General features: G+C 39.5%; 1 protein-coding gene across 1 annotated transcript in view; it reads left to right on the top strand.

The window, feature by feature from the left end:
* The window catches only part of LOC119889379 (complexin-1-like), a 68,388-nt gene extending 45,716 nt beyond the window's left edge, over positions 1-22,672 (top strand). Inside the window, 3 exon segments of the mRNA XM_038700306.1 lie at positions 13,613-13,669; positions 13,672-13,787; positions 18,945-22,672. Coding sequence (XP_038556234.1) covers positions 13,613-13,669; positions 13,672-13,787; positions 18,945-19,139 — 368 coding nt within the window. The 3' untranslated portion in view covers positions 19,140-22,672.
* The last annotated feature ends 344 nt before the right edge of the window (positions 22,673-23,016 follow it).

The following is a 23,016-nucleotide window of genomic DNA, read 5'->3' as shown; positions in this document are numbered from 1 at the left end:
TCTTCAGACTGATGTCAGGTGAATTACTTCCAAGGTTATACACCATCAGGGTTCACAAGCTTGATGCAGCTCATCAAACTGTCAAGACGGTGCACATGATTCATTAGAAGGAAAAATGGCTGTAGGATTTAGTGGCATCTAGCAATTAGGCTGCATATTGCAACCAACTGAATACCTCCTACCTCATGCTCCCCTTCCAAGCATGTAGGAGAAATTATGGTGGCCGCGAAACTCCTGTCTAGAGCCAGTGTTTGGTTTGTCTGTTCTGGGCTACTGTAGAAACATGCCTGTGCAACATGGACTTCATGTAAGAGGACCTGCTCCCTCTGTAGATATAAAGGGGTCATTGTAAGGTAACAAAAACCTGATTATTATACATTAATGAATAATACTGCCATACATCCTCCTAAATCTTACAGACTGCTCCTTTAAATTATAACCATAAAAGGACCCTCTTGAAGGCTAACCTTTAATAATAAATTCAATCTGAACCAATAAAACAACTAAATATCTTTCATTAGTAACTATTACACCCAAACATGTGTCCTTGAATGTAAAAAGACAGCTCTTTATTACAGTAAAAAGAATCTTCATTAGAACCTTTGTCTTTCACAGATGCATTTAATGAGCCATCTGGCAAGCTATTTTTAGATATCGAAACCAGACATAGGGCTGGTGTAAGATTATGACTTTGAAGTACTGTCTAATACCGTATTGATACTTATAGGAGTATAAACAATCGCTTTTCCCTCGTTGACATGGTGGTCGGGGTCAGCCGTGACATAGAGCAGTGGCCTTGAAGCAGTCAAATGTTCATTAATCAATTTCTATTAATTAAACAATAGCAATATGGTGTGTGTTTGTGTTGTATGTGTATTCTGCATATACAGTCAATAAGGCATGCACAAAGTCTCTATTTTATTAGGTTTCTTAATTTAATTCACTCACAAGCATCCGACTAAGCCACTAAATTGTCATACAGTATGTTTACATAGCAAATCATTAGGTCTTTGTAGTTTTTCATGTTAGCGCTTTTCCATCAAATTCCAAAGATTACAATTTGCCACTTAGGTCTGTGTGGCGTTTGCATGTTCTCCCTGTGACTGTGCAGGTTTTCTCCGGGTATTCCTGGCTTCCTCCAAAGTCAGAAGACATGCAATTGCCGTTCTGCCATGACTGCGTGAATGACTGTCTGTCTCTATATGTCATGTGTCATCCTGTCCAGACTTTACCCCGCCTCTTGCCCAGTGTTAGCTGGGATCTGCTCCAGAGCCCATGACCCTCCAAAGATAAGCAGTTATAGATAATAATGGATAGAGGGATAAAGTATGTATTTGGAAAACAATGATACATTACATATTACTATTCTTAAAGCTGCATTATGTGATTTTTGACCACTGGGGACTAAAAAGACTCCAGAACAAACTAACAGAAGCACAGCCCTGATAACACCTACTATCAAGTTATACTGTTTAATGTATTAGCACCAAGAGCATCTCTTTTGTGTTGTGTCTCTGGCTACCTGATGGATGTATGCCCAGCCATTCATTTACCTGACCTCTTAACCATTTTGTACACTTGGCTTTTGAGCTTCTTCTCTGGAATGAGCTGCCTTTAGGTTTGGTGTAAGCTGTCAGACTCAACCAACACAAATCAAGTATTTGTCCAATCAGTCAACTAAAAACAATGACCTAAAAGAGCTGTTGATTTTTAGCGGGTTTACTAATATGATCAACTTACATTGCACATGTTTTCATTCAGTTTCTTGTTAATTATTTCCAGAGAAAACTATTAGTTACATATTACTTTTGCAGCATTCCCTAACACTGATTAATATAAATAAGAAAGTGAAAGAATATGCTATTTACAGTAGATAATAATAACATGTGCAGTCCAGGTAATAAGAAGCCTAATTGAAAAGTGACTGACTGCTTATCTGCATCAAGCAGAATACAGTACAGTATATTTATCAGCTTTTCTGAAATGCAGAGACAACCTAATACAACTTAAATTAGTCTGTTATATCTCCTTTATGACTCCTGGTGGGTAGACTCTTGCCGCAGCGTCACCTCCATGACTCATTACTGCAGTGACTCCAGAGTAATTGCTTATGAAATTCTGCGATTGCTCTCCATGATCTCTGGCACGCAACCAAATGTGCCACCCCGAGCTGTCATGGGTTGTTAGAGCACCACCATAGATAGTGCTTATCTGAAGAGCCAGAAGAAGCTATCAGACCTAAATTCCATACAAAGCCAGTTATCGTATAATGAGCCAGTGATCATCATGATGAAAGTGCTAAAGTGATATTATCCTGGTGACATTCCATTTCACCATGGAGAAAATTATGTATTTTAAGCTTCATGTGTTGTCGGGGGGTTTTTGATGAAATAATTCATGTGAATGACTAAATAATTTTTTTACAAATCTTACTGGGATTTGTATATTTTTTCATCAGACAAAGTTCTTGGAAGATATATTGGTTGTCATGGGAGTTCTTAGATTTTCCAATCTAATGTACATTTTGATTTATTAGCTAATTTTCATGATTTTATAGTGTTATTTATCTAGTTGAATGGGCTTTGTGTGCACATATTACTAAAATAAGTAAACGCGTGTTGTGATGAACTGTATTGTGTGTGTGTGTGTGTGTGCATGGGTGGTTTGCCTCGTCCTTGATGCCAAACTCAGAGGTGATAAATGTTGCCTGTCCCTGCCTGCTCATCGACAAGGCCAGACTCTGTGAGGCTGTCTTCAAATGATAATGGTTGGGGACGGGTGATAAAGCACAGGAATGATGTACCTCAAGCTTCCATTTCCCATGCACTCCAGAGATTTACTGTGGTGCGAGGTATGCATCTCCTTAGTGTTCTCTTTCCACTTTGCTTCCAGCACATGAAAAATCATTCTGTGTTTCTGTCCGCTTTTCCAAATACATCAGCTACTGTCAAGCTTCTTATATTTCCACTTGCACTGCTATTGAGGTCTTCACTCAGTTTTGGACTTTAGTGCCTTTTATTTCAATGTAGTTTTTCACATAACTTTTGATTTTTTTTTAAAAATTTCTTCAAATGAATCTTTATTTGTTTGTAGACTAAATTTAAGCCCCTAACAGAATGAACTTCAGTAACACACAGACACAATAAAAAAATTACTACAAACGAGACTCAGGTAATTAGCAAAGAAAGATTTTCTGGTGTTGAATACATGTAAAAAAATGTGACTGATCTACACAATATGACATTCTTCATCACATTAATATCTACTGTAATGATTTAACCATACAGTTAACACATACATGACAGTAGCCTTTTGAGGCAATGTGACTTTAAGTTGTTTTTTCACCACGCAAAAGGTAGATAAGCAGCCATTTGCTATCCTCCAACACATATCTTTGCCTCAATGTCATTTTAAAAAATCTACTCAAGGACCCTTTAGTTGATATTAAACTTGGCACCATTCCGCTATAAAATAAATGAATTTAATTTGTTCATCCCCTCTTCCCTTAGCCCTTCATCCCTTAAAACAATGAAATAATACATTTAAACCTTTAAATGACACATTGTTGTGGCATTGTGCTAGGGAATCGTTACCTGGTCAGCCTGTCACTCTTGGCGAGATAGAAGCACATTTCTGTACTGAACAGAGAATTCTCTTCTTCTTTTACCCAAAGTGTTGAAAGAGCTCTCCAAGGACAGCTATGTTCCAAAAACAAAACCAGTCTCCCTGATAGAGTCAATAGTTGTCAAGGACCAGCACAGACAGCTCAGTGTGAAAAGTGACTCAGTGCTGCTTTAACAGAAGTTTTGTTTTTATCTTTTCAAGGTCTGACATTGATGAAACTTGGTGTAGGAGTTGAAAGCCACAGCCACAGATCTTTTAAAGCATCATGATGCCGCCATGACTTCTACATGTCCTTTAAGAAGTTGGCGAGCTGTGGATGTGAATGTTTTTGTAACTTTATAAACACCCACACTGACACCTGATTAGTTCATTCTACCTCAGCAGCAAGGCAAATTCAAAAGCCATAATCAGCACATGCGTGTGTGAATAATCAATAAAGTGAACAATGCATTGCATCCTTATGACTGACAGTTAGCATAACAGCTTCCTGGTCATTGTCCTTGGCCAAATCACCAACAATCCTCAGTTGGCAAGAAAACTTCAGGTATCTTTATGTAACTTTTATCCTCAAGTTATTTTGGTATGTCACATGTGTCAGGCCACATATTGCCTCTTTGGTCAAAATGAGGCCTTTTCTTTTTTGGCATAGCGGCCACAGATGCACAATGGCCAAAAAAACTCTTATCTTATACACAACCATTACAAACAAGGATGATGTACAGTGGGGGAAATAAGTATTTGACCCCTTGCTGATTTTGCAGGTTTGCCCACTTACAAAGAATGCAACGATCTATAATTTTAATCATATGTACATTCTAACAGTGAAAGACAGAATCCCAAAGAAAATTCCAGAAAATCACATCATATGAATTTATAAAAATTGATAACCATCTGATGAGGAAAAACAAGTATATGACCCCCTGGACAAACAGCATGTTAATATTTTGTAGAAAAGCCATTATTGGCCAGCACAGATGTCAAACGGTTTTTATAGTTGGTGACAAGGTTTGTGCACATTTCGGCAGGGATGTTGGCCCACTCCTCCCTGCAGACAGCCTCCAAATCACTCAGGTTCCGAGGTTGTCGCCTGGCAACTCGAATTTTAAGCTCCCTCCAAAGATTTTCAATTGGATTCAGGTCTGGAGACTGGCTAGGCCACTCCAGAACCTTGATGTGCTTCTTCTTCAGCCACTCTTTTGTTGCTTTGGCGGTGTGCTTAGGGTCGTTGCCGTGCTGACACACCCATCCTCGACCCATCTTCAGCTCTCTCACTGAGGGAAGGAGATGTTGGTCCAGAATTCCACGATACATGGCCCCGTCCATCCTCCCCTCAATACGATGGAGTTGTCCCGTCCCCTTGGCTGAAAAGCACCCCCAAAGCATGATGTTGCCACCACCATGCTTGACGGTGGGGATGGTGTTCTTTGGGTTGTACTCGGTGTTCTTTGCCCTCCAAACACGACGAGTTGAGTTGAGGCCAAAAAGTTCTATTTTGGTCTCATCTGATCACATCACCTTCTTCCAGGCCTCTTCTGAGTCGTCCAGGTGGTGAATGGCGAACTTCATGCGGGCCTGTACATGTTTCTTCTTGAGCAGGGGGACCTTGCGTGCGCTGCAGGATTTCAATCCATGACGGCGTAGTGTGTTACCAACCGTTTCTTTTGTAACTGTGGTCCCAGCTGCCTTCAGTTGATTCATCAGTTCCCCCCTTGTGGTTTTGGGATGATTCCTCACCGTTCGCATGATCAGGGACACCCCACGAGGCGAGATCTTGTGTGGAGGCCCAGACCGAGGGAGGTTGGCGGTGGTGTGGTGCTTCTTCCATTTCCTGATAACTGCACCGACAGTTGATCTTTTCTCTCCAAGTTGCTTTCCGATTCTCTTGTAGCCCATCCCAGCCTTGTGCAGATCAACAATCTTGTCCCTGATGTCCGTAGAAAGCTCTTTGGTCTTGCCCATGGTGGTGATGTTGGATGCTGGTTGTTTGGGTGTTGACAGGTGTCTTTTATACAGGTAACGAGGTGAGGCAGGTGTATTTGATGTAGATAATTGGTTGGGATTGGGGCTGTGTCTTAAAGAAAGACTAACTGGCTTGTAGGAGCCAGAATACTTGCTGTTTGGTAGGGGGTCAAATACTTGTTTTTCCTCATCAGATGGTTATCAATTTTTATAAATTCATATGATGTGATTTTCTGGAATTTTCTTTGGGATTCTGTCTTTCACTGTTAGAATGTACATATGATTAAAATTGTAGATTGTTGCATTCTTTGTAAGTGGGCAAACCTGCAAAATCAGCAAGGGGTCAAATACTTATTTCCCCCACTGTAAAACAATTGAGCATCAAAAACACCCCAACATGATTCTTTCTGTAGAGCTACCGTTGTGTTTTTTGTCTCCTTTTAGCTCTGTTTTGGTCTCCACCAATTCTCAAGAAAAACGCTTGGCTCTTTATAGGCGTAGTTGCTCTGTAGACCTTTATTTTGTACACTGTGCTCTTCTGACCAACACTAAAAGATTTGAGAGGCAACTCATGGAGGACGCAGTAAATTTTCAGTCTGCTCTCTCTGTACCCAGCCATGTCGTTTTCTGCTTTACGGTAAGGTTCTCTTGGTGGTCTTTCCACTGGGGTTTGGGACCAACTTCCTGTCCCAGCCTGGAGCAGGAGGCTGATGATGATGGTCTGGACGGCTGGTGTGGGCCGTGGGGGTTGAAGTAGGGACCTGCAAGTCGACAGCCAAGGGACCGCTGAGGACTGATGACAGATGGGAGAGCAGGAACACAGAGTCCTTGAGCTGGTCCTGCTGTTTCCTCTCTCTTGCGCTATCACTTTTTTTTTCCATTTTCTCTCTAGTTCTCACAATACCCTTGCCCTTTTATTTAATCTTTCTCAAAATCTGTTCCTCTTTCTCTCGCCCACATGTCTCATCTTTCTTTATCTGTCAATTTCCTTGTATTTTCTCTCTCTTTTTCTTCTTCTTACCACAATTTTCATTATATCATTCTTACTCTCTTAACTTTGTTCCCCTTTACTGTCCCTTTTCTCTTTCCTGAATACCCCTTGTTCTTTTTCATCTCTAGTGATCTTTACAATCTATGTAAATTTTGTGTATCACTGTCAGCTCTTTCTGTCCTTGATTTTTTCTTTAGTCTTTCACTCTTTTTTTCTTACTAATGCCCGCTCATTCTCTCTATCGATCTCTCTAATTTCCTATGTTGTAGTGGAAATGACCTTTCTCACCGTCATTCTAGTTAACCCTCTGTCCTTGTTTTTCACTGTCTTCAATTTCAGCCCTCTATCTCTCCCTCTTTTTCTCTCTCCATACTTCTTCACAGGCCTTTGGGCTCCACAGGGGACTCTTTTCATGTGGCCTCACCCATCCGTCAGCACAAAACATGCAACTCACGCACACACACAAACGCACAAGTGGAAACACTCTTGGAGCCCAAATGCACCTGGAGGACATGAACTCGATTACACCCTCTGCTCTGACAGCGCACAGTGACTGTGCACACTCACTGTGACACACACATCATGCATGCACAGATGCATAGTGGGAATTAAGAGCTGTACATTTTGTTCTCTTTCTTTAACACCCAGGAGATCCTGATCAACACACACACTCCTCGTGTTTTCACACCTTTTCCAAATCTAAAGCCAGCCTTTATGTAATTCTGCGCAGTCCACTGCATGACCTGACCAACCATATTTTCCCAACTTCTCCTTGATATATTTCAAATTCTTCTCCTTTTCCCGCAAAGCAGAGTAAGCCTTCTCTTTCTTTTAAATTAGCTCTCGGGCTTAAGGCGACCTTGAAGGTCCTTTTAAAGGCTGTAATGAGCTAGCACGGTTAACTCCTTCTATATCACACAGGCTCCGCCCTCAACTGGACTCTATGGATACTACCTCCTCCAATCACACGCACGCACTTGCCCACTGAAATTTTCTCGTGCACGTAGCCGGCCAACAGGACATCGCTACTGATACGTGCGTGACGTATAAATAGCAGTGTCCCTACTGCCTCAGCATCCTTTTTTGTTCAGAAAACGGCGAACTGCTCACTGTCACTAGGTGATGTGGTGGTCGGGGCTTTGGCCGGCCTGTGGCCGACCAGGTTGGTGTGGTGGACTTTGGCTTGTTGCAGTCATCGGGCTCCACCCACTGTACCCATAGAGTCCAGTAGAGGGCGGAGCCTGTGTGAGATAGAGCGAAGGTTACGATATGGTAACCCTAGTTCTATAAGCACAGGCGGACCCCTCTACCGATGAGCCCTGCCACTCTGCCTCTGTCTGCTGAAGAGGCGGTCGGCTACGTGCACGATAAAATTTCAGTGGGCAAGTGCGTGCGTGTGATTGGAGGAGGTAGTACCCATAGGGTCCAGTAGAAGGCTCCGCCTGTGCTGATAGAACTAGGGTTACCATATCGTAACCTTCGTTCTCTATGCTCATGGCCTTACTGTCCCAGGTTAGATTTATACTGTGTACTGCATTACCGTAGTAATGGACTGACTTAAAACATGGTTTTAGCCACCGTAGCAGCAGGGTTCTGGGGATCTGTCAGTCATCTGCCATGACATTGTGTAATGACGGTGCTATTTTTTGTTTTCCATGAGATGAGATTGCCATGAACTTTAGTACAGATATCCATGCCCAGAGGAGGAATCCTTATTACTTTGTGATCCTCTGATTTGACATATGTAGTTTAGAGTGAAATCTCCTGACAACTGTTGGAAGGATTACCATGCAATGCTCCATGTTCTGACTTTTTATCCAGCACCATCATAAGGTCAAATGTTAAATTTTTTACCATTATTTTGGTTTCCAGTATCTATTTTATAATATTTTCTTCACAATAAACATTACATCCCCACAGAGACTCTGGGGTGGCTGAATGGTCATGTCAGAGACATTTAGTGTTCATTTTTACATTTGTACAGCTGTAATACAGTATGTTTAGTGGAGTTGATTTTTAACTTATTGAATTGTGGCAACAATTTGTGAGATTTGATGGTGCATTGGATTTTTTTGCGTAGAGGATCACAGCTAAATCAACATTTTGATTGAATTTTGATTAAATCATTCCACACCAATTTGAAAATGTTTTTGTTTCTCAGGCAAGGTTATGCCTTGATCGGTTATGTTTTTGTGTGGTGTTTGTTCAACAATGTTTTGTTCAATGTGATGTCATACAGCACTGCTGTTTTCCTATGGGGTCATGTTTTTTGGGCATACCAGCAAATCCTAAAGTTTTGAACAGTTTCTGGTAATTGTGGTAGGTTCCAGTACTTGAAAACATATTCATAAAAGCCTCTTATGAAGTAGTACTGAGTTTGCAGAGTTCAGATTAATCATGTCTCATTGCAGGAATTTTATTACTGCAGTTAAACCTTTATTTGCAGTTGCTGATTTACAACCACAAGCAATGAAGAAGTATAGCTCTAGCACTGTGCTAAGGAATGAGTTATTTATTGTGCTTTCTAATTAAGTACTTTAAACCATGTTCCAGTGTTTTTCTAACCATAGCTCTCAGCTCTTCCTCTGGAGCTTTCTCGTTTTGCTTACCATTCTTACTGACTCCACAGCTGGCAGCGTTTGATGACACCAAGGCTTTTGGGAATGACAACTGTCTCACATCACTACACAGCAACTTTGTCACAATCAGACGAGCTAATTAGCCTTGAGCATCGAGATTAGTCATGTGGAGGTTTGAGAAAGGCACTGCAACAAGTGAAATACAAGAGATAAATTTGGCATCAACTGCAAATTGGTAAAAAATCATCAGCAGTAGACTCTAGATAAGAAGTGTATCTGAATAAGACAGCTGATTTATACTTAGAATTATCCAAATTTGGGAACAAGATGGTGGCTGCACACTGAACCATGGACAATTATGAATGAGGATGTTGTGGTGCAGAGCAAGGGTTTTCTGCTGAAAGACACTGAAAAAAAGTTTCACCTAAAATCAAGTAAAACACAGAAGGACTTTTGATTAAAGCTTCTCTTTTAATGAGAGTATAATTGTAATTGCAGTATATTTAGACAGACCTAGACAAAATTAAATACCGTTCTACACATTATCAAACTATTATGAATATATTTGACAGATTATCAGGTTGAGTTACTATAAGGTTAAAAATACTCATCATTAATTTTAGTCTTTGCTTGCACAAATTAAAATTTCAGTATCAGAGTCAGTGCTAATGAGAAGGTGAGTTTAGGTCATAACAAGAAGCTGGGAAAATATACCTGATAAAGTCTAAGCTCAAACAAGACATAAAGCATGCTGTGATATTTTTAAATTTTATTTTTAAATCTGCAGAAAGTTTAACAAGTCATAATTTCAGAAGTTTCTCTGTTCAGCTTGGCCAAAGTTATTATCCCTGAAGTGATGAGGGATATCTCCATCAGAGTCTATTCAGCTTCTGTAAAGATGGCTATGCATACAGGATTTGGGAAATCACCTCAAGCTACCAGCAACAAAGAAGAGAGCAACTTTTCAGTCCTATTCAGCAGTTCAGTTTGGCCTGGGCACAGAAAGGAGATATTCTGCTTCATGACTGCATATAAACATGTGATTAATAATTTATCCTGAAAGTTTCTTGGAGCCTGAAAGAAAACTCTTTGCTTGCCTTCAGAACAGGAAGATCAGGGTTATGCTGCAGAACTGAGAAAAACTCAAAGCATCTATCTGACTCCTTGACATCTTAAGCTGCCTCAAATTTATGACAAAACCATGAGTTCACTGCTTTCTTATTTGCTACTGAAGTTTTTTACACTTAGAGTGTATGTAGATGTGACTGATCAGGGTTGATATCAGGCCACCAGTTTTGATTAAAGTCAACATGAATATGTTCTACACCTTAAGGTGAAAACATGGTTTATATTTAGACTTTTTCTTTACTTATTCACAAAGTAACTTTCATCAATTATTTATAAATAATGAAAACAGAGCCCAGCATTTAGTTGCAGAAGATTAACAGAATGATGAGGAGAAAGTCTCAAAAACTGAAGAGAAAAGTGAGGAGACTTCTCACAATCTTTATTAGTAGAATTTGGTCATCAGATTTGACCAAAAGCTCCAGAAAAATCATATAAGTGGACCTGAGTTGAACTTTAATGCTCTGATGACTTTAAGTATTACATGTAATTAACATAATAACAAAGAACAAACATAAAAAGCTGATGACAAACAGCTGTCTGAAACTGTGTGGTTGAGATTATGATTTGTTAAAAGAAACGTTACCAGATATCTTTTGATTGGCTATACAGTTAAGTCACTGACTGTATTTGGATTAAATGAACTCTTAACTCCAGACTAATGACCCGTTTATGCTTATTACTGTATATTTTACATGTTACACTGACATGAAAAGGCCTTGAGATAATGAACGTAATACATTCAACACATCATGTGTTTAGAACACTAAGGAGTTAATGAAAAAAGCACAAAACGTCAACATGTCTGTTTATTAATTAGCAGTCACCCTGCTCTGTATGACTAAGGACTGGGGCTTGTCCTGGTTTCTCAACACGGCAAGTTCGGAGTGCGGCCAAGAACCTCAAGGTCACCGCTGTCTCATCAATTTCACGGCTGAAGCAGATGGCTGTGTCTTTGAGTCGTTCCTCCGGAGAGCCTGCGAGGCGCAGCATAGCAGCCGAGCCCAGACCGGGGCGCAGCACAGAGTGTGCTGGACTCGGAGAAGGGAGAGAGTCAGATATATTTCAAATTTGCCCGGTGTGGTCCAGGAGTTCTCATTAAAATCAATTTCTTTCCTGCAAGTTGGAAGTGAGGTGGGTTGAGGGTTCATAGGGCCACTGTTAGAGCAATGGCTTGTTTCCAGCCACTGAGCTGGAAAGCGTAGCTAATGCTTCTGGAGTGAGAACACACAGGCAGAGCCCCTTGTAAATATAATGTTCAAAAGCACTGCAGGAGCAGCTCAACATGCAGGATGACACTCAAGATTAGTCTTAATTTGAACTATGGCCTTTTAAATTCTTTAAAGGATTATACCAGCATTTATATTTACTTAGGCAGTAAAACTGATAACGTTCTGGTAAGAGTTCTTCCATGGACGGCATGGTGGTGCAGTGGTTAGCGCTGTCGCCTCACAGCAAGAAGGTTGTGGGTTCAAAGAAATGTTTTTCTGTGTGGAGTTGCATGTTCACCCTGTGTCTGTGTGGGTTTTCTCCGGGTGCTCTGGATTCCTGCAGTGTCAAAAACATGTTAGGTAAGTTCTCCAGTTTGACCTGGCATGGTATTTCAATCTGGAGTTGGTCCCCGGGTGCTGTACAGTGGCTGCCCACTGCTCCCTTCAGGGATGGGTTAAATGCAGAGGATGAATTTTGCTACATGTATGTGACAATAAAGTACGTTTATGTTTTTATGTAACACATGAAGCAAGGAATTTAAGTTCTATTGTAAAACAAGCATAAATGACTGTACCTGGGTCATGTATTGTTTATTGGTTTTCTGTGTCTGGTTTACATGTCTTATAATCATCTACACAATCACACTTTGCTCAAGCACAACAAAACAGCAAGACAGAACAGGTGCTGACAAAACAAAATGTTCACTGTGAAGGACTATCTATCTCTCTCTGTGAAAGTTGTTTTCATTTGTACAAGAGTGAAAGGAGGCAAATGGCTTCATCTGAGTCCTGACAGCTCCAACAGCGCGGACAGTGTGCACACGCCAGCCGATGTTTTTCATGACATTTTTTAACCTACAGTGCCATCGTTTTAAATTCCTTCTCTCCACGACATCTGCGCACGGTTGCTACGTGGTTAATGTTAGGGAGTGTAGATGTTTAAGGTTAGGCTACTAAAAACCATGGCGAAGGTTAAGGAAATCTGGATAAAAAAATTTAAAAGTGAACATAAACAGATTTGACAGAATGAGAACATGACGGTCACATGGGCTACACACCCATCCGCCATCACAACCTTCACACCCTTACGTTCCATGTCTCTACATAAACGGCATACTTGTTCACGGGTTTGCACTGGACATAAATTGCAGAATCATCCAATATGAATGAAATTCCTAGGATACTGGGCTAAGGCAAAACACACTAACGGTGTCGTGACACATGAAGCATGTCATTTGATGCCACACACGCCAGATGCTCTACACAGTACACAGACAGAAGAAGAAGTCAAGATAAAGTAGGATGTCAGTGCCTGAGACAGCTTTGCCAGTGCCTGCAGGCATTTTAATAAGCCAAACTTCATCAAGAAGAGAACTTACTCAAAATGGGCTTTGGTATCTTTCTTGACTTTTTCTTTTATCGTTGAGTAAAGCCAGTGCAATGGTAGGAAAAGCTTAACTTTGAAAATCATTAGCATTGTGGAGTGATGAAGTAAGGAAGAGAAAAGACCAAAGCTGTAAACATAGCATATAATAATAAGTATATTTTCTACGTGTGCTTGATCTCTTGTTTAGATTATCTAACAAATACATACAGGAGATGGGATCAGCAGCAAAATGAGCCCCACTGTCTGTTTATTATGGTCCTCTCGACAGCACCGTAAGCCTTTTGTTCTCAGGTCTTGACCCATAGTCCAAGTGGACACTTTGCATAGGGATGTAAATTCCTGCTGGAGATAGCAACGGCCAAAGTGAGCAGCACAAAGGCAATCAAGAGAATTGCTAATAATTTATTGCATTGCCTTTTATCTCCAGCTCTTGTTCATGGCGGTCACCTCTTGTTCCCTCTATTGTCAGACTCTTTTGTCTTTGGTTCAGTCGAGGGCAGATTGAGCTGCTCTTTCACTGGCCTGAAAGACGATTGAAATATAAAGCAATGCCAATTGAATAATCCAAATCCTACATGTACCACTGTTCACATCATTTGCTTAGCAACAGCTGATAGCTGATATCTACTATATGCAATTACTGTGAATTGCCAGTGCCACTTGTTAAAAGATTAATGCTTGACATTTGTGTCATTTATCACTTTTCTCTCTCTCTTTCTGTCACCACCACCAACAGGGGCCACCAAAGACATGGGCAAGATGCTTGGTGGAGAGGAGGAGAAAGATCCTGATGCTCAGAAAAAGAGGAAGAAAGGCAAGAGGCGCTGAGGCAACAGGAGGAAGAGAGGAAGGCCAAATATGCAAAAATGGAAGCAGAGAGAGAAAACCTCCGACAGGGTATCAGGGATAAGGTAAAAAGAAAACACACACACATACACAGTTCAGTACAGCCAACAAAGAATGTTCAAGAATGTTCACTCCCTTGTTTATTCCCTAGAGGTGTAGGCTACAGTTACTAAAGAAATGTCAGGAGATGCTCAGTTCTACCATATCAGCTGCGACACAACTTCTCTTGGGTAACACTACCACTTGTTTGATAAAGAGCAGGGAACATAATGAGTACAGTGCAGCACAATAACAACATTCTACTCATTCTTGTCTCCTACAAATAATGTTCACATACAACTACTTTGAATTGGCTATAATTGGCAAATATTTCAGAGGAAACAGAGGCATCGGTATGATTCAAACAAAGTGCTTGTAGAATCGTTAGACAACATCTGAAACCCTCTCTCCATGAGTTTGGGGGACCTACTTGACTATCCAAAATTGGAAATGACAAAATACTGCATACTGAATCCTTTATCAACCCAATAATTATATGTTTATATTAAACTTAAAACTTAAATATTTCATTGGACAATATCCACTTTTGGATACACTTTATGATTGATCAGTTCACCCAAATTACAGGCCTAATTTAAGTTGTACCCTTCCATACTAATAGTTTTTTGTGCCCACCTCTGAGATTTTTGCAAGCACACCAATACAATGGCAATGAATTCAATTTCATTTCAAATGTCTTTTCAGTGGCAGTGTCACAGGTAACTTGAATAATCTAAAGCAATGGTTCTCAAAGTGGGGTCCAGGGACCCCCCAGGGTCCTTGAGAGGGTTCCAGGGGGTCCCCAGATAAAAAGGGGAATCATTTATTTTCACTATGATTCCATCCATTAGTAACACAATGACAGAATGTATGACTATTTTGGTCATGAGTTTCATATATTTTCCATAATAAAACATCTAAAAACACAATATCCTCTTTAATGTGGGGAGCATTACATATGTTCTATCCAAAATTAATTAGCAAATGTAAAGTAGCTGCATATGAACTTAATGGGTAAGAAACAGGGTTGCTTCTACTGCAGGCTTAATTAAAAAAAACCACCCAAGATTAGAGCATTCTCATCGCCTTACATATTTAGTTTGCTTTAAACCATTGCAGACGGGTCAGATTTGTAAACACAAGTGTGCTGTGTGCAGTTCGGTTAACACATACAGGATTCCTTGGTGATGATATTGAGATTTTTCTTTTTAGTCTTGCCAAGTCAATCTTGTCTTTGATAAATTCATGCTTACTATTTAATTCATCTGTAATAAAAAGTTAATTGATGTTATCAAAGTATCTGCAGCTTGCAGTCAAATATTCCTCTTGACATTGCTAATATTTTATTGAATATTTAACTTGAACACTATCTGAGGGCTTTCAAGCTGAGTTTGAAACTTTTCCATGTGTAGCCCTTGTAAAGCTGTCTTTGGAGTTTGAGGATCTGCTCCCCATTCCACCAAGTCCCAGTGATTTCTTTGGTTTTGTTTTGGAACAATTGTGAAAGAATAAAGAGGAGGGAGACGGAGCGATATGACAGCATATCTTTGGAAAGTGTTTGATTATAGAGCGTGGAGAGGGGCTGACTAAGCGTGACTGTCTTCACTTCAACTAACGCAGGCCTTTGTTACTGTGGAACAAGTCTGAGAGTGAGAGAGAGACTGACTAAGACAGATTGCAAGAGAACGAAACAGAGCGGCATGGAGGGAAAGATGAGAACAAACAAGGGAGCAGAAGGAGATACAGTCAAGAATTCATGAAAGTCAAGAAGAAACAGTCTAAGGTGTTGAACTAAGACTTGATCATTCCACTTCTCAAATCTTTTGCAAAGGTGCCTCCAACTATTTAGCAAACCAGGCTGCTTTATTTTGTCTTGGTGTTTGACTTAAAGCCACAGGATGAATAACCATGATAGCTTGTCTCGTAAGTGTACAGTCAATATTATATATTCTAGCAGAAATGCTCGCAATGACAATGTTAACATAGTCATGTTTAGCAGGTTATGCTTATCGCATTCACCGTGTTAATTGTGTTATCCTGCTAACATTTGATAATTAGTGCTAAATAAAAAGTATAGCTGACGCTGATGAGGCAAACATAGTTTTGCAGATATTTCAACCTCCTGGTGTTGCTGCAAAAAGTCAAAGGATCATCAAAGTCATTAGGATTCATCATCTGGGGACCCATCTACACAAAATGTGTTGGTAATCCATTCAATTTTAGTGAAGCTATTTCAGTCTGGACCAATGTGAGTTACTATGCAACTGACTTACTGACACTGCCACCCATAGAGCCACTGCCAGTGGTGTGGCTAAGATGTTAAAATTAGCTACCAATATCAGATGGGATCTGGCAGCTGGTTTTGATGGAAAACAAGGATATGTCTATGAAGATTCTCAGTCATCCAGGTCATAGTTATCCAACGAGGGTTAAAATGAAGGGCAACTGGACTTGGTTGAAGATACTGGAAGACGTTTCGTCCCTTATCCAAAGGACTTCTTCAGTTCTGACTGACTGGCAGGGAAACTCAGCTATTTAACCTCAGTGGGGTCGTTGGCCCGGGTCATCGATACCGCTGGTTCGTTAGTGTTCCTTGGTGTTGTGACGACAGTCGTTACAGTCGTTGAGACTACCTGTGGCCAAGACTGAACGACCATCGTTGGTATCTTCACCTGAGGCCAATGGGTTACGTTTGTTGAGTTTCCTGGGAAGTGATGAAAGGACAGCATTGTAAGTGGGGGATAAGTGGTGGCGTAGACCCCCTCCCCTGTTCAATGACGGCTTCTCAACCCTGGTGTAGATGGCTTCCTTGACACCTCTTTCAAACCATCCATCTTCTCTGTCTAAAATGTGCACCTGGTGGTCCTCAAACGAGTGTCCTCTGTCCTTCAGATGTAAGTAGACTGCAGAGTCTTGACCTGAGGAGTTGGCCCTTCTGTGTTGAGCCATGCGTTTGTGTAGTGGTTGTTTAGTCTCCCCAATTTTTAACAAACATAACATCCCTGTGTTTTTTAAACCCAAGAACACACTAAGACAGATGCTGGTACACCCCAAAGACCGCACACCCAAACACAAGAAAAGCAATCTAGTGTATGCGGTCCAATGCAGTGAGGAATGCACAGACCTGTATATTGGGGAGACTAAACAACCACTACACAAACGCATGGCTCAACACAGAAGGGCCAACTCCTCAGGTCAAGACTCTGCAGTCTACTTACAAAAATAATACCTTAAAGAATGTAACCAGGTTTCCTTGGAGACATTTCTAAGAAATATCAACGCTTGGCACAAGGATTGTTTAGTTGTGACAGTAGATATTGAGCTGGATGCAGACTATATTGGCAAAAAAGGATGAAAAACCTGCAATAACATTTGACTGTGTTGTTCCCCCAGCAACACTATCTATAGTGGTCCACTCTAAAAACACAAACAGAGATGCTCATACTCCCCCTGTGCACAGCTTCACAGTGGAAATGGACACTAGTAGTCTTCCTTTAAAATATTTATTGTTCCAGAATCACATTAACGTGCCCCTGTGAGAGCAGCAAAGAGGTCATGGAGGAGTCCAGCTCATTTTCCAGGTCTCTGCCTCAAGATCAACCATCGCTCAGCCTGTTGACCTTCCTGTGCTCTGCAACCTTTTCCTTGCAGTCCAACTGTATTGATTTTGCTCAAAATAGAAGAACACATGCACAAACTACACTTTAGGTAACAGTGAACACAGAACCTTTACATCAAAACAAAAGCTGTCCAGATTTTGTTTCAAGTTAATGTCATTGTAAAAAGTATCTCTGCATTTCTTAATTTGTAACTTAATTTTGACTTTTCTATTGGAGTTTTTAAAAGGGGTGAATTTTTTGGACTATATATCCATAGTATATAAATATGTAGTAGTAGTAGTAGTAGTAGTAGTAGTAGTAACTGAACTGAATTAACTAAATCCATGGTGACAGCTAAGTGACATCATTAATGAATGAAGAACAAATTGCATTTTTTTTTTTCGCTACAGAATTACAGAGAGATGACTTGAATTGCACAAGATTTTTACAATCAAGGCACAGGAAACAGAGATTTCCCAGCTGTTGTTGGTCTTACTGTTTTAAATTGCAATTCTGTGCTCTTTCTCCTCTAAACACACTCTTGATTTAATAGAAGTCTGTTGGGGCCTAGGGTTTTGTAAGTTAATTGTTAGCATTGTCCATTACACCCACTGAGATCCTTTGCCTGTAATTGGTACATAAAATATCCAGGAAGCTCAAATTAGACCAAGCACCAGTGAAAACCCCCATGTACACTCCCAAACACAGAAGCACAAACACAAAACCCACATTTCTGTTCAGTTCTAACTCTGCATCTAATTGCAGAAATCCAATGTAACTGCTATTCATGCAGGACCAAGAAAGCTGCAGTACACAGTGCTTAAACTTCATGAGGAAGAAGCCTAAAGCTAATTTATGCAAATGAAGAAATATGAATTACTTTGCGAGAGTACTAATCATTTTCAACCAATTTACCTCAAATGCATGAAATGATCATGTCACGCTTCACTCGTCTCTGTCTTTAGAGTAAAGATTGCCACATTTTGAAGTCAGACACAGTATTCATAGGACATTTCTCCAGCACAGCAGTGACTTCCAGCTTACTTTTGAAGTGAGTGGAGAAGTTGTTTCCACCTTTATTCTAAACATAGAACTTAAATAGTGTTTACGATACAAGGTAATCACATTGTGTCATGGTGCCTCACTTCTGCAATTTACAAAGTTTCTCACTGAATTGGAAAATTTAAGTGGGACATAATCAGCTGTGTGCACAGACTCTCTGGGAGGCTGCAATGAAAAAAATATTTGTATTTCTACAACTTGCAGGGTTATGGTTGTTTAGGAGCCAGGCCAGAGAAAGTGGTTTCAGTCTATACTAAGCTAAAATAATTACCTCCTAGCTCTAGCTTCATACATAGTGGAAAGAAATGCCAGTGGTCTGAATTGTTTGTTCTAAATCTTAGCAAGAAAGTAAAAGTGTATTTTCCTTTACAGTTATTACAGTTAATGCAAAAGTTATGTTTTTTTTTATAATGAATGAGATAAATAATTTTCAAAAGAATGTCAAAAACTAGAATTTTAAATAACCACCCAATGGAGAAATAAATCCCATCTTGCCTGTTTTCATTTGCCTTTTCTGTGTAGTATGGCATCAAGAAGAAGGAGGAGAAGGAAGCAGAAGCAGCGGCTGCTATGGAGCAGGCCTCCGAGGGCAGCCTCACCCGTCCGAAGAAGGCGGTTCCCACTGGCTGTGGTGACGAAGAGGAAGAGGAGAGCATCGTGGATACGGTCATGAAATTCATCCCGACCCCGCTCATGGATATGTTCAATAAAAAGTAACAGTATTTTGGATGAAATATGATTAACTTCTTACAATGTCATCTAAGACTAATGTCGTACCTTTCTTCATCTCCCACCCCTTCAACCTAACTTCTAAGTGTCTGAAATTGATTAATGTGCCATGACATTTCTCTTGATTTAAGTTATATGATCTGTGATGGTGACATGAACTTTATAATCTCTCATATAGAGCATCTTTCTGAATAACTTGTGATTATAACCTAATTTTAAAAGTATGTAACACCAACACAGATCTAGTGGCTTTACTTCAAGGCAAATGTTATGCCATGTTTTCAAAATGTCAAGCACTTAGAATAAGACCAGATATCACCCATCATCCACATTTTTCTGTTTGTAAATAGCTATGGGTTATAAAAAAGAGAACTATATAGGAGTGAATAAGTGACATATAACAAGATGACTAAGAGTATAAGCCATATTTTTAACATTTAAGAAATAATCCAATTCATTAAAAAATTGATTAAATTTTCCTGTTATTTTATTGCTAATATTTGATACATTAAGTGTATATAAATACTTGCATTTTTATTAGTTATCCGTTGTGAGGATTCAACCCATTAACTGTCCATCATGTTCTCATTGATTTATTCTGAATGTGTAATATGAGCACTGGGTCAAAACAACCTGTAAAACCAGAAAGTGAAGGAATTATTTTCTGTTTTGTTTTGGGGCATGCAGTAAACTTTTGTGAAGTGAAGGACACAAATGGATTCCATTTGATTTTTATGATGAAGCAAAATACATTGATATTTGAGGCAATAACTGGTTTTCCATTTTTTATTTAATTAACATCTCATCCACAACATACAGTAGGTGATAATTGACTTTGTGTCTGAAATGTTCTTCCAAGGGGAAAACTATAAATTATCTCTCTTAAGTTAATTCACCATACATAAAGTTTGTCTCAGAGACATATAAATTCTATACATGTGTGGTTTTAACATTTAGTTTTTATGTCCTGTGGCAGGTGTCACTTGCTCTGCTTTTTGCAGTAGTATGTGTACATTTTAGACCAGGCTAGTTTATTTTGATTTGTGTTGACATTTCACAAAAAAAAAATGAAGAAACTTCACAAACAAAACTATGTTGTGAACATACTACATGTGAACAGACAGTGACAATAGTGCAATATATTGTTCGAAATGAAGTTGTCCTGTGTCCATTGGTTTAACTGATGGGAGTGAAGTCCCAAATCAGCAATAACAGACAATCTTCATTGTTGTGTGTTTAGACTTACTCTTCGATGTGTTAGTCGGTGTCAAGGCACAGATGTGTCTGCATAGCGGCAGTAAAGCCTTTGTAGGTCAGACATATTTGATTAAAAAAGAGAAAAGGGGGAAGGTGGGACGATTTGTTTTGTGTCGTAAAAAATGTTCAGCTACGTGTTACTGATGAGCACAAACAGGATTTGTGTTCGAAATCATAAACCATACAGCAAATCTGTCTGCAGGTTTTCAAAGGCAGGCATTAACAATACATGCAGAGAAATGTGATGAAATAATGAGGGACTTTTTAAAAAGCCCTGAGCCCTGCGTGAAAGCGCCGTGACTATATAACAGAAAATGTTTACAAATTTGGCTCACATTTAAAGGGGGTCATCTGAAGGTAAAATCAAAATTTTCTCCATATGCCTTGTTATTTTTTCTGTTTACCCTTCATTCCACAGTGTCTTGCTAAAACATTCCAGATATTTCAGACATTCCACCAGACTTGTTCTGGTAGCAGTCAAACTTGGATATTTACAGTAGACTTCAGTTGATGCCTTTGTTAGCCTACAAGTAGCCTACTTCACAATGACATTTGATGTTGTTATAACCCAAAAATAGACAGTAGAATGAATGAAATACATATACATAAAGATTAATGACTTGACAAAGTAAAAGCAAAGTTATTATATGTACTGTTGTGTACAGAAAAAAAATCCCACATGAAGTTTAGGGGGAAGCATAAATGTGGTATTAGCAGAGGTACAGTTAAATCTTGTGATACAATTTGTTAGAAAATGTTTTTGTGATTCACACAGTCACTGTAGCTGTAGGCAAAATTAAGGTTTTCCAAACCAGCTTGTTTACCACATTGCCACTGTTTTTATGAAGCTAGCTAAACATGAAATAACACTAATTCTGAACTTGTGCATTCCTGTGGCATAGACAAGGGAAATTTAGCTTTTATCAGTGCTTTGTGAGCTCTGTAATCATGTTGAATATATATATATATATAAAAAACATCCAAGGGCACAGTGTGGCAAGAGCACCTGTAGAGCATATTTATTGAAATGCCTGTGATTTTATTGTACTCGTAAACTGCCTTTGCCAGCATCTGTTCAAACAGTGTGTTAGCAGATAGTTAGCAACCGATAGTTGTTTACAGTTATGAAAACATACATCAACAACACTCAAATACATTATCAGAGCCGTTATCCAATCAAACCAAAGAAGAGTGCTGGTAATAGTAGATTTAAACAATAGGTTGCATTCTAGTTATTTATTTACTGCATATCTTATTTATTTTGAAATTCTCAGGTACTAAATCTTTAAGTTTTAATAGAAGTTTAAACCATAACTAGCCTTCTTTTAGCATAATTCACCTTCTCTGCTAACAATTTAACAATTTCATTGCCATGGGCTTAGCAAGCCTACACTAACTTTTATTTATGAATGACATATCTCTTGTTTGGCCCAGACTATTTCCGAAAGCTATAATTACTGCCCAGTCAACCTCTGTATAAGACCTTCCCAGCATCAAAACCTTAGCGAACTTCATCAGTGTGTGCAGTTCTTCAGACTACCAGTGAACCTTTTCCAAACTGTTGTGCTCTGAAATCATATCACCCATTGCCTGTCATCCATCATAAATCATAAATCCATTGATCATCATCTTGTAAATGCCAATTGATTGCGCTCTAAATAGACCACTGCCCAAACAAACTGCCCAAGTCATGCGTAATCAATATTTAGTCATCCAGTAGACTCCAATTAAGTGTTGAGTTGGAAGTCACTCACTTGTGCTCATACAGCTCATATAATATGATTAAGAAACTGCCTGAAAAATATTCCACCTAAACAACATACTCCTTTGATGTGACTTGAATGTAACTGTCTGATGTTTATCTCTCTTTGCATCTGTCTTTCTCTGTTCTGTACATGTTGAGAAGATGCTTACTCTTGTGCAGTATTTTTTCTTTCTTGTCTGTAGCCGGTCCTGTTTGTGTCCTCTGGTGGTTGGTATTTGAAAAATGTTAATTTGGTGCATTCTTTTGTACTGTGTAATCTTCTCACCCTTCTCCCTCCTTCTCGCTCTCTATCTCCCTATTTGTTGACAAAATGTATGCATGCTTATGGTGTGCGATTTAGGCAAGGTTGTTGATAAAATCGTTTTGTGTCTTCTCTGTGTTTCAAAGCTCCACCTGTTAGCCTCACTGCATGCCATTTTAGACAGATATTTCAGTCTGTAACTTTCCTGCAAAAATGGAATCACCGCACACTCTGAGAATAAAGTGATTTCATATAATTTTTCATCGTCTTGTGTTTCTGCATTCAAAAAATACTGCAGCAGGCCTTTGGCTACTACTCCGTCTGTGTAAAATAAAAAACAGTATATGGAAGAAGTGGACGTGACGTTCAGTGTATTTCTGGTTTGGAAAGGCAACATCATCCCTGACTTGTGAGAGATGTGACCTGCAGTAATGGATCATATCCCATTGCATGGCATTCGTTAAGGAAGTATATGTGGTAAAACCTTCAATGTATATCACATGTTACTGTTTCTGTCAGTCAATCCTGTTTTTCATCTCAACGTGGCTGTTGTGCATTTTTTACATTTTATTTTTTTCTCAGAAGGAATTTCAACATCTATT

Source organism: Micropterus salmoides, unplaced genomic scaffold, assembly GCF_014851395.1.
Source record: "Micropterus salmoides isolate LMB-PRFRI ecotype aquatic unplaced genomic scaffold, ASM1485139v1 Ms_hic_scaffold_5, whole genome shotgun sequence".
NCBI lineage: Eukaryota > Metazoa > Chordata > Actinopteri > Centrarchiformes > Centrarchidae > Micropterus > Micropterus salmoides.
The sequence above is the reverse complement of the archived record's forward strand: the minus strand, read 5'-3'. Positions and strand labels throughout refer to the sequence as shown.